At 41.3% G+C, this 13,112-nt stretch overlaps 1 protein-coding gene across 1 annotated transcript in view; it reads right to left on the bottom strand.

Annotated features, from left to right (window-relative positions):
• The window catches only part of ALPK2 (alpha kinase 2), a 32,137-nt gene extending 21,677 nt beyond the window's left edge, over nt 1-10,460 (bottom strand). The window contains exon 1 of the mRNA XM_082497430.1: nt 8,992-10,460. Coding sequence (XP_082353556.1) covers nt 8,992-10,374 — 1,383 coding nt within the window. The 5' untranslated portion in view covers nt 10,375-10,460. The remainder of the gene's footprint in view (nt 1-8,991) is intronic.
• Nucleotides 10,461-13,112: the final 2,652 nt, after the last annotated feature.

Raw genomic sequence — 13,112 nt, forward strand, 5'->3', positions numbered from 1 at the left:
GTCTTGAAAAGTTTCAGAGAATGTATCCCACATGTCTGCCCTGCTATGTACTTCAGAACAAGACTCCTACAAAGAAATTAACATCTCTGGGTAAGTTTTAAGCTGTTTTCGAAATTGTCTTTTGTCACCTCTCATCCCTTGAGGTGACAAGTCCCGCTTCAAAAGGGAGTGCCAGAGATCATTTCAGATCTTGCCTCTGTCCAAGTGGTAATTAATTGCTCGGTTAAGGTATATTCAGCCCTCCTCTAGCAGAGACATGCATTGCAACCTTAGGGGTACTGCTGGGAAAATTGGGGCAGGAAATAAAAATCTGTACCCCTCCTGCATCTCTTCTATTCTTCTGTATCAAAATATTCAAAATTGTCACTTTATGTAGAAACAATCCATTCCTCAATTAAACTGAGCCAAACTGAACTTAATTTATGCAAGAAGCGCAGACCTTATTTAAAGAGAACAACCGGCTGATGTTTAGGCTTGCATGGGACGAAGAAAGTGCTGCCATCTGCCTGGCATACAAAATCTGTTAAACTGTTCACCATTCCCCTCAGAACTGAGCTTTCACTCTTAAATTCTTGTTCTGGAGTCCTTGCAAAGCTTTGTTCTCCAGGATTTTCTCTGGTCTTCTTCAGCACTAAATCAATTCCATGGAGGTGGTGAGCATGTTTCATGCAGAACAAATCATAGATGGAGAAGCCCACAGCTTTTTACCAGACAAAAATACATTGTTACCTAAACAAATTATGCTTTATGCATTTGGTTACCATTCATTTGCCAGAACAATCTGTAAAAGTAGAGAGCAGTTTTGCAGTCAACCTTTGAAAAAAAAGATTTACTTTCAAATAGCCATTAACGGGTTATAACAACATGGACCTCGTGAATTAGTCTGTGCATTTGACCATGTATCTTTCTAGTGGTTGGTTGCACCTACTCCTAGCAGAAATTAAGAATGCTAAAAAACACCAGACTGAGTTTAAAAAACAACAATATTTGTAGACATTTTTAATTTTTTAGCTTTTATCCAGCCACAAACTCAACTTCATAACTGTTCTGGGTATTGTTTTCCTTAAGAGTCCCAGTTCCATAGTATTTTGTTAAATTTTAAGGATGTGCTGGATGGCTGAAATTAACAACTGTGATACGTAATGGGTGAGTCCTCTGGGTTACAGGAGAGCTGTAAATGTGTAATGAGTGTTGGCAGACACATAATTCCGAGAAGTGATTCTGAAAAGCAGGAAGTGTTGTTACTTAGTGAAGGATATGTAATGAAGGTTTTCCCATGAGTTGCTGTGTGCTCAGGTAGAGGCAGGGGCTGCTCAGACACTAGGCTCTTAGCTTCCGTAAGTTCATGGTAAAAGGATTACCGGCTGTAGTAAATATTGCTTTCCTTTGCTGCAAAAGCCACCCACTTCAGCTGCAATTCTTTTCATCCTTTCTGTTTCTCCATTCAGCTTGAGTAGGATGTGGAGCTGACTACATGCTGTGGACAACGGGGAAGGAAGAGATATAGAAAATTTTTGTCAATGACTTTAACTGCTGTTCCCACCCCAAGCACCACGCAGCTGCCACCATAGTGTCTTCAAAACTCCTCGGCCAGTGCATACTTACCTAGCAACACTGAGCCTAGGAACCTCAGCTCCACAACTGCAGGCCCCTCTCATTCCTAATGCCTTGGTCTCCTGCTCAAGCCTACTCTGCAAGAAGATGCCAGTCCCTAGGTCTCTTGCGTTTAGACACACACCTTCTCTCAAGTCAAGGGGGCTGTGAGCCCGGACGTGTCTCTACAGTCAGTTCCAGTTCTCTTCTCAGTCAGTTCTGAGCATTTGGTCTGAGCCTAGTACTCCTTCTGCCACCTCCACTTTCCCCTCAAACCTCTGGAGAGCAGAGTATATTTTTCTATTCCTTACAGCCACAGCAGCCTCAATCACAGCTTTTACTGAAACCTGTGGAATTCTTGCTAAGTATGTTAGACCAGTTAGATCAGTCAGTCCCTACCTGCTGTTGGTATGAAACTGAAAATAGACAGCTCTCTCATGCCCACGGGAAAATGGGCTGATTATTTCAAGAATCCTTTTATCTACCTAATCTGTGTGTCTGTCAGTTTGCCACCTGTCTGTCTCAAGCATTACAGACAGGCAGCACTGTAGAGTCTAGACACACATTTTGATGTCTGGAAAATAAATACAATGACAAAAGAGGGCTCACCATGGAGTGCCTTGCCTTGCATTTGACAAAAGTAGGTCTGAAAACAGAATGCAACTTGAAGCCCCATAATGGCACATTTATTAATTTTTTAAGCAATATTTAACAGGGATATGTGCTCCTAGGGTATGTGGTAATCAGCTCCATGTTATTCTTGTTTGAAAGTACTTATATCCAAATCCTTTAAACATGTTTTAGGAAAACTTGCTGGCTTTAACTCTGGGGTTTTCTTAGATTAGATTTATTTCAGCTCACACAGTCCTAGAACTATTCATCTTGATTTTTGTTTTTGTTCCATGTTCTCCCAGGGATTTCTAGAGTTTAATGCCTTATGTTTTAACAATTGCTTCAATTACTGGACAGTCTGCTCGACTCCAGGGGTGACAAAAGAACTACAGAACAAACTAGAGAATTTAATTATATGAATGCAGTAGAACAAGCAATTTTAATTTGTGCGTGTGTAACAAACTGCCTGGTGTGAGACAACAGAACGATGAAATCACAGTTCTGTATTTAAACTCATATATGAAACATATAATCCATGTACCTTCACTATAAAGCCATGGTTACTGTGAATAGAGGAGGGATAAACAGGTAAGTCAGTTACGTAATAGCTGTGTAAAAGGAAAATGGAAACAGCCACTTCAAAACCAGAGCTTTCTTTTTAATCTATTGTAAAATCATGATGTAAGGAGGACCCTGCCTTGGTTCTTTTGCTCTGCTAACACAGTAAGTGAGGACTTTAGTCACCTCTGAGTTATGGAAGGAAATAGGGGAGAATATGAAGAGAAGAAGAAGAAATTTAAAGGATTCTACTTCTTCATGGCAATCTGATACCAGGAACATTTGCATCAGACAGTCTCTGTGGAGATCTAGAAGACACAGATGACTAAACTGATGACCTACAGACCTGCAAAACTTTTTACAGGTGAAGTGAGCTTCCCCAAGAATGTTTCAAGTCACTTCTTTAAACACCTCTTGAATGTTTCAATTCACCTCTTCACGTCACCAGGAACTGAAGAACAGCCTTAAATGTGACAGTAAAACTGACCTGTCCCTCCAGCCCAAGCTGGGCTGGTTCATTTTCAGATCTGGAGATCTTCTATTCAATCCACTATATCAGCCAACTTGGTGGCAAACATGTTACATTTTCTACTGTTTCAAGACAAGTTCTGGGCTCTTGCTGGTCCCTTTTTCACCCTGGTTTCCATGCAAAGAAGGAAGCCAGAAGAGCCATTGCATCTCAACAGGTGATCCACACATACCTCATATACAGATAAACCCCCAAAATTATGAATCTGAGCCGGAAATGAAACAAAATTAGATTTGGAAAAAACTAAAGTAAGGCACTTGGGAATACAATAGATACATGCCAAGAGGAAAGACATCAGAGGTAAACTACACTGCTGGCCAAGACATATAGATAACAGAGGGAAAAATTCAGTTTGGCAGGTAATAATACGGTCAATGGAGGTTGTGATATGATACAAGAGCAGAGCTACAATTCCATCTCTTGATGTCTCACAATAAATGTTCAGAGACTTACTAAAAGATAGAGTGAAGGTTGAAGAAAAACAGCAGTACAAGTGCTTTGATTTGGAATTGAGACAGAAACTCTATGTTGTTGGCTAGAGTCAATAGTTATATTGGCACTATCTTACCAGTATTTCTTGATAACAAAACTGACAGGCACATCATAATTGTCTCCTCAATAAATATATAAAGCTGGGATCTCAGAATGTCAGAATATGTCAGAATATGACAAAGCATTAAAGAAAGGCAAATACATTCGGTTGTGATAAAGCAAAGAACAGAAAGGCAGCTAAATCACCTTACTGCTGTGTGAAAAAAGGTATAAGTAAGGTTGGAATTAAAATTACCCTTTTCCATGTCAGGTTTTTAAAGGCACCCCAGAGCATCACAAGAATCTTCGCAGTATAATCTGAGTTAGCTGCTGTTCTCTGCTCCCTTTGCCATACCTGAGAAATGGACCATCTTCACCTATTTAGTCAAAGTTTGTTTCTGGATTGAGTGACAAATTGTCACATTCATGTGCAAATAAACTCAGCAGGCATCAGCTAAGGCTATTCTCGTTCTCCTTCCCCTACAAAATGTAGGGATAATTTATACATCAGCCTCTCACTTGATCAGATGAACTATTTCTGTTAATGAAAGCAAGAAGTTAACCTGTGAAATGAGATGATTAATTTTACCTCATGGTTTCCCACTGTTTTTAAGAGGAAATAGTTTAGCAAGGTAATTCTCCACTGCAAATTAAGTCTCCATTTATATCCCTCTGTTTCTACAAATGGACTGTAACAAACCATTCCTAGAACACAGACAATAAGTATATCACTGCCTCTGGATCAGAGCTCCCTCAAATCCACCAAGTTTGGAACTGCTTTTGGTTTACACTGTTCTCTAGCAGTAGCTTAGTGGTGCTTTCTATTTCCCTGTTTCATGCAATGCCACTCAAATTCCTCTTGCCTAAAATAACACTCTGCTTTAAATGGCACACCTGCCTTGGATTAGCTAAAATAGCTCAATACCTGTAGTTATTTCAACTGCTTTAGACAGGTGAAACAAGACATGAGCTATATTTTATCCTGAAGATGCTTACTGACAGGCACATCGTGCTTAGCATCCTGTTATTTGTGCTGAAGAGGCAGAAAAAGAGGAAGTTAAATGAGAACTATAGTACTTCAAAGTACAGAAAGCGAGTTCTCTGCCTTTGACAACAACATAGAGCAACAGGCTGACCATGCACAGCTGTCATGGGTCCATGCTCTGAAGTGGTATGGATTTTCCAACAGATGGTGGTTTTGTGTGTCTCCCAGGAAAGACTGGAGCCAACTATAACACAGGTGACAAAATGGGATGTTATCTGCCAGCCCTAGGGTGTATCCTATTGAACGAGCAGGGTTGTTATCACAGCCTGCATGAGCTCTAGTTACTCAGACTAGAGTTACTCAGACTAGTTACTCCTTCAGTTGCTCTGATGCAGAGCTCCTACCCCTTAGAGCGCTGCTCAGGCTCACACTGTTCTCTGGGAACACTCAGCTCTCGTCTCAGCCAGGCTCAGAGCAAAAGGCTGAGACAAGACTGCCTTTTCAAGTGAATGTACCAACCACGCCAGCCTATTAGAAAAGATGAGGTGTAGCCTCTCAAACTCTCCTGTTGGATCTGTGGCCCATAGTATGAATATAATATTCAGAAACAAAGCATGCTCACCACTTGATGGAGAGAACCCAAGGATGACTGAAATATTTTATACAGAGTGCAAAACTTTCCAATCAAGTGAAAAACTTTGAGAAATGAGTGGCCTAATTTCTACTAAGATTCAAAGTTGGAGGAGGTTTGGATCCCAGCTTCCTCTGTCACAGGAAACAGATTTAGGCAAACTGTTTTTTCCAAATTCCAGCAAAAGAATTGTGAGTGATGGCAAGTTGCACCAAGAGGGAGCAAGAACACATCTCATAAAAAATTATAACTGACTAGGTTTTGAGCTCAGATAACCAGAAAACCTTCCTTTTTTTCCAGCAACTATTCACTCAAAGACGACAAGAGGCAGAGAAATACTTTAAAAACATTTGAATGAAAAATGAAACAACTTTAAGCTGATTGAAAATGACATGTTGGGCATGCACAGTAATTCTTACTTATTACTGGTTTGGAACAGAAGTCCTCCCCCATTTTGTATTCAAAGCCAGCCACTGAACCAGGTCCCATCCAACAGCTGTTTACTGGCTTATGTGAAACCATTTGCTGGGTTTCACTCTAACTCCTCGTGGGCAGAGTTAACCTGTCATAATTGTTCTGACACCCTTTCAAGCAGTTTCTTTTTGCTCTTCCTTTGTTGTGTAACCCAGCTCCTTCCTCCCCTCTTACCTTTCCACCCTTTTCCCACACCTTTCCACATGTTGCTCCCAGCTCACACCCTCTCCTTCATGATAGTGTCAGAGTGCAGTGCACATGACTAGCACCTCCATCTCAGTACTAACTGCAGAGCAGGGAGCTCTAAACTTGACTGCCGCAGCAACGAAACACTCCAAATCACAGTTCTCCATTACACATGGCAGCCTCTAGGACATCACACACAACAGCGGACAGCTACCATCTTAACGTACAGGGCCAGCAGCCCAACATTGCTTACGCAGTCCTGACAATTTTGGCTACCCTGGAATCTAACAAAGCAGAGGTATGAGGTGCTAGGCAAAATACTTTTTGTGCCTAACTAGATTACCTGATTGCTTGGAAGTTCTGTGTCACTTCTGCTTCTCTCCTTTTTGTACAATAAAATTTAAAATTATCTAGAAGCAATGCAAATTTGTGTCAAGAAAGTCAAACCAAGCATCTCTCAAATTTTATGAGAAGAGGCTGTTCTGACATTAGTGAAAACAAAATAATGGCAGGATGAACAGTAGATCTAATCAGCAGGAAAAAAACACTATAGAAATACATAAACACCACATGCCATTCTTCCTGGGGTATGAGTGTAAATGTTAATTATTTTGCATATACCCTGGAATCCCTCTGAACCTGTCAGTGCCAGCAGGACTTCACCAACATCACCGGCATTTGGCAGGCCATATGGGCTCTGTAATTCAGGAGTGACACCAGTACCTCATGCTGAGGGTGCTTGCTGAACACTAAATAGAGACCAGCTCTTGAATGACACACTGCAAACTGGGAGTCTCCTGGCTCTCTGTATAGTATGTAATATCATACAGCTGGCACAGTTGGCTTTTAGGACCTATTATTAATTAAGCTGCTTTGAAGCATTAGATAAATAAAGAATTTCACCTGGGGCTAGACCATGAGGTCATCAGAGGAGACAGGAACCTCCCACCTTGACCATCTAATGGAAGAAGTCACCCAGAATAGCAGTTGCTACACAAGACAGAGTGCAAAGGTTCTTCCAGTTAGAGGCAACTTGGCACTAAGGGGAAGTGTAAATCCTTGAGTAATTAGTGCTGTGGTTCTGTGGCTACTATGTACCCCTCAGCAGACCCCATTCACCACATGGAGAGGGAAAATACAACACCCTTCAAAAGCTATCAGCTGCAGTTTTTGCTATGAGTCCCTCACCTTGCTGCTGGCAGAGCTGCCTCAAATGCTGTGCTCCAGCTAATACCACAGTTACATAAACCTGTGTGCAGCAACAGGAGGTCAATTCTTTCTTGCCTTTCTTAGGTTACACAAGCAGATTGCTGAAGAGTTTCTGGCTTACTATATGGGATCTGTGAGAAGCTGTTCACATTTTCCTTGTGCTATAAAGAGTAGCTTTCAGATGGGATGATTCTGTTTGGCTCATTTTCAAGACCACATAATTTTGAACCTACACCTAAATTTCATCTTAATTCATGCACGTTTAAAACCAGGGGTTTGCTTTGTGCTCATCTCTAGCCCTTTTGTGTACACCAATACTTCTTTCCTACTTAATTTTTATCTAATGTAAAGTTTTGGTCATGAACACACAAACAGAAGAAATACATACTAACTGCAGGTAGCAAGACTCTAACTAGCTAATCTGACATTTGGCCACGGCACTCACAGAAACAGAACAGCTGCTCTTTGCTAAGAGGGTTCTGTTCTGAGATTTAAATTGTTGTACTGCACTTGAAAAAAAAATGAAACAATGCCTCTTGTAAACCATGGCAATATACACTGTCAAGAAATTCTCAGTAGGTTAATTTCAATAGGGGGTATTCCCCATCATAAGAACATTATGTGCTGCTAAAATGTGATTGGAATTTTATGTACCATAAAACCAGAGAAACCTATGGATGTTTTTCAGGCAGAAGAATTCAGTGATTTTTGACTGCTTAAGACACCCCAGTGGCGAGATTAAAGTCAGTCTACTACCCAGAACTGGGAGACATTTTTACTTAAATAATATAGATGAAGAAAAGCATGTGGAACTGGAAAAAGCTTGCGTTTATTTGTCACAAATGTTTTTTCCTGTGCGATTAGCTATGCACCTTCAAATCAGTAAAGTCAGTGATAATAAGATTATTCATTATTTAATACCCATATATATATTTATATATCTTCAGTCTTTACTATGTGAAATAAAAAGTATGATCCAGTTCTCCCACTTACGGAAACTGGTGTAGCATCATATCAGCCTGTACAACTATACAGATTTCCCTGGTTGACTTCCTACCAACAGCATAAAATATGCAAGTACACATAGAGTACCACTTTGGGGTTTTTAACTTTAAGTGGTTTTTATATTGCAACTGGAATATCTGACTCTTACATTGTTTTATTTTTAAAAGCAAAGCTCCATTCACCCCTGTAACATGAACTCTCTGCATTAACCTCCCCTCCTTGTTATAAATTCAGAGAAAAGCTCTGTTGATTTGTTTTAGATTTCCAGCACCATAAGTGGATAATAATTTTTTTCTTTGAGTAGAAACTGAAAAGTAAGTAAATCAAAACATTCTTGGCTCACAATAGGTATTTGAGAAACTTTGTAGGTTGAAAGAAACATTACTTTGCAAGACCTGTGCAATAGCCTACGTATCAGATTTCCCTATCCAGCTGTCCAGAGTCCCATTAGTGACTCTTACTATTGCCAGTCTCACTCTATAATTAGAACAGCTTATGGTTTATTTGGGCCTTTTTCAAAACCAGATTTCCTTCCCAGCCGTAGCTGTCATTCAGAAGTACATGAAAAGTATCTTTCAAAGTAATTTAAATTTTACGTTATTTTGTGACAAATAGGAACAAAATGCATTCAAATCAGTACACCACCTCTTTCTATTAAATGATAAATACTTTACTTACCCTGAGCGAGACGTTTTCATTTGGCACCTGATTTTGCTCAGACAGGCCCCAAGTCCTTTTCCGCTCCCAATGACAGTCTTTGTCTGCCTCTTCTGTATGACACAAACCAGCTTGCATTTGCAAGCTTGCTGTCTCCTTGGGGATCTGAGTTGAAATGACACCTTCCTGACTGGGAAACAGAGCAGTGGGTTCCCTAACCTCTGCTGCAGTCTGGAAAGATTGTCCTATATTACTTACATATCTGCAAAGCTCTTTAGGGTTTAATAACTTCAAAAGATTTCTTCTTATACTTTCTGTTAAGGTACAGACAGCATGCCTTGCCTTTTCCTCCGGCAAATTTCTTAGCCCCTCCTCTAGCAGCAAAGAGCTTTCACCCAGCAAGTCCTTGTCCGTACTGTTTCCTGTCACCGTCTCTGATGCCTGCTTTGTCAAAGAAGCACCTATGCCACTAGCAGAGGAGTCCACTGTGGCACGTAGATTACCCTCGTTCTTTGATTTGTCATTTGAGAAATCTGCAGCTGAATGGCCACTTCCATTATTTTCTTCGTCAGTTCTGTGATGGTCATTTTCAATGGCTGCAGATGCAACAGGCACTTCATACTTTTCTTTGTCTTTCAAAGTGGTACTTTTATCTCGGTGCTGTCCAAGAGTGAGAGTCATCTCTGCCTGCAAAGTTGACTGGCTGTACATAGAGGGGTCTCTCCTTACATTTACTCCTTTGAATTTTGAGTGATGACCACAGAAGCCAATGGTGGTATCCATAGGCGTAGTGTTATCTGACACTTGGAACAGACAAGGCATTTCACTGAGGAAATAAGCACACCCATCACAATCCTTACTCAGTTTTAAATCATCTTCATCATCACTTTCTAATAAAAATTGTAATTTCTTTTTCCAGATTTCATTTTCATGCACTGTCAGCACATCTGAACATTCAAAATACTCAAGGTCATCATCAGAAAAGTCATCACTTACACTTGGAATTTTCGCTGCATAAATCTCCAGAATAGTGGCAGAATTTTCAGAATTATCTTTTACAAAGTAATTGTGATTTATTATGGGAGTATTTGCCTGCTCACTGGACAGGGTATTCATGTTTAGAGGTCTACGAAGCCCAGTCTTTTCACATGCCTGGACATCTGCCAGAGACTGACCAGATACAGACTCTTCTGTGTTAAGGCAACAGTTGTCTGTGTGATAAACGATTACATTTGAAGGGCGGGAATGAGCCTGTCCACTGCAGGATTTCTCTGTGTTTCCAGCCGTGAAACTGACCATACTGTTAAAATTAATTAGGTCACCGCCGTTCTCTGAAAAATCCCTTAGGCAGGAAATATTTTCCTGAGTCTTAAATACATTTTTTACATCAACATTGTCTTCCATGTTAGGCAAGTGTCTGTGGAACTTCTCAAATGGGGACAATACTTCTGCTTTTCTGAGCTTCTCAAGCAGTAAACCACTGATTTTTTTTTAAGAGTTAGAATCTGGTAAAATTAAGATGGGGTCACCCTCACAGGGGTAACTCCTGTGTTGTGCAAAATGTTTCTTGTTCTGCTCATTTCACCCTGAAGTTTCCCACACTGTCATTTAGGTCAGCAACCAATTCTGGGGAAGTTTTGGGTTTTGTATCTGATTTCAGCTCAACAAAAGTTGAACAGCTGTGCATTCTAGCCATCAAACTGTTCCCAGGTACTGTCCAGTAAAGTGCAGATCTTGCTCTGTGCACCTGCAAATAAAAGAAACCTGAAGTTTAAGATTACTTCTAAAATGGGTATACACATCTTCTAAAAGGTGGCAAATTGACACATCGTTGCAAACATTTTCAAAAAAGAGAAATCATTACACAAAAATCAAGATCAAACATTAAAGCAGTAACTATAACCCAGCTATCTATGGCATGGCACTTAATGGAAACACACTGTAACCATCTGGAGTGATTCCTGCTAAGAAAACAAATTCTTAAGCACGCCTGCACATACACGCAGCAGCATGTCATTTAGACATTGCTAAATGCAAATAGTAATCTGCAGACAATGTAAATTTTCACATGTGCATGACTTCTACAGGTACTAAGTACCTGCTATTTTGGTAGCACATTTGGTAGTCACATTGGCACAACAGTAGGCTATTCCTTGAATTGGCATCATAGGGACCTAAAGTCCAAAATCTGTTTGTAGAAATACCTGGAACAATGAGTCAGGTTAGATTTTACAGGGCTATTTCTATTTAAAAAAATTCTTTTGTACTTTGGCTTGATGTTTGTAAATTCTGTGGTGAGAGAACAATGAAATGAGACTGGTTAGCTTCAATGAGTTTTACTTTCAAACAACTGCGCAGTAGCAAAATGGTGTGGCACTGAAGAATTTACTTAAGAACAAAGTGAAACAAACACACCACTTCCATTAGCTGAATCCAAAGAAAAATGGAATCGTGTCTCTCTTCTTGTATAAAAAAAACTTATTTCCTAAGCATCCCCAAATCTTAGGATTTTAGATACTTGAGATGTTTTTGTATATGACTAAGAGGCACTCTGAGTCATTCTTCAGCACAGAGTACCCACACTAATCACAGCAGGACTCTTCCACCATCCAGGGATCCACTCATCAAGGAAAGTAGTGTAGCATAACTGAGTTTCAAGTAAATTTGATCTCATGAAGGATGCCAGACTAAAAGCTCTGAAAAATAGCGACCTACTTTTATTCACAGAACTGGTATGACATGAAGAACAGCAGAAAAAGCTTTCTTGCCATCCTTCTAATCTGATGAAGCAATTTGAAGACACATCTATATTCATTCTCCTTTTCCACCTCTCTGCTTCTCCCTTTGTGACCTTTTTCAGCTAATGTCTCTCTCCTGGCCACAAGATCACCAGCCGCTAGCACCCTAGCACAGCAACCTTCCCAATGCCCTTTCAAGCACTCTACAGCGCTCTATCTGCTCTCTGCAGGGCCACAAGCAGAGCAGTCATTGGACCTGTCAGCACGCAGCTTCCTGTCAGTCCACTGCAGACACTGATCAAAGTCAGTCAGTAAGAAAGTATGTGGGAGCTAGATTAGAGTTTAATGGCTAAAGAGCAAGGGGCTTGCATGGCTTGCTTGGAATCTGCCTCTCATGTAAAGAGCATAAAGCAGCTAGACATATTTTCATTTCCTTTGGGCAAATCCTGCCACAGACACCTTTTCCACAGAGTCACCTGGGAGGCAAAAAGCAGGAAGAGAAGGTGGTTAATGGGAAGCATACTAGAAGGGACAATGTTAGGTTGTGTAACAAAGGAGTGCAGAGGAACGACAGCTGATGGGGAACCAGACCAGCACCCTCTCCCAGCATATAACGTATATGTGTGTTGCATACATGTGTGTATGTGCCTACTGAATATATGTGCTCAGCCTCACTGGTTGGACTGGTTGTGGGCGTGGGGCTGCAGCAGCCTTGCTGTAGGGCTGCTGGCTTCAGCGCCTCCCAACAGGCAACCCAGGTCAGCACAGGGCCTCTGGAGTGCATGAGGAAGGGAGAGGGAGAGGGAGAGGGAGAGGGAGAGGGAGAGGGAGAGGGAGAGGGAGAGGGAGAGGGAGAGGGAGAGGGAGAGGGAGAGGGAGAGGGAGAGGGAGAGGGAGAGGGAGAGGTAGTTCAGTATTTGCAATACAAGAAGAAGGGGGAGCAGGAGGAGGTAGTGAAGAGGCAGCAGAGAGGCAACATGGTTTGTCAATTTTGTCTTGGAATAAATTGGCAAAGGACCAGCGTACAAGGAAGTGGATGCCAACAGGAAAGGATGGTTTGAAGAGCAAGCCTGATGTGCCACAAAGGTGTATTGTCAGCTCGGAGGTGTAGCTGGGAAGTTGCCAGAAGACAACAAAACAGCTTTGCAGTCGTGCAAGCCAGCCTGGTCACAGTGGCTTGGCTAGAGATGCTTTGCAGCGTGAAACTAAGAGGGGGAAGCAAACACTGCTGTATACACTGCTGCTGGCATACCGAAGGTTTCAGGTTATCTGCACAGGAGGTACAGGGCAGGACGCTGGTGTGCAGGCTTCCTCAGACTACCACCTGAGAAGCAGTCTGGTTCAAAATCGCTCATAATATGAGCTTCCCTGATGAAGATGACAAGAAGAGGACAATTAGTGCAT

Source organism: Vanellus vanellus (assembly GCF_965231255.1).
Source record: "Vanellus vanellus genome assembly, chromosome: Z".
NCBI lineage: Eukaryota > Metazoa > Chordata > Aves > Charadriiformes > Charadriidae > Vanellus > Vanellus vanellus.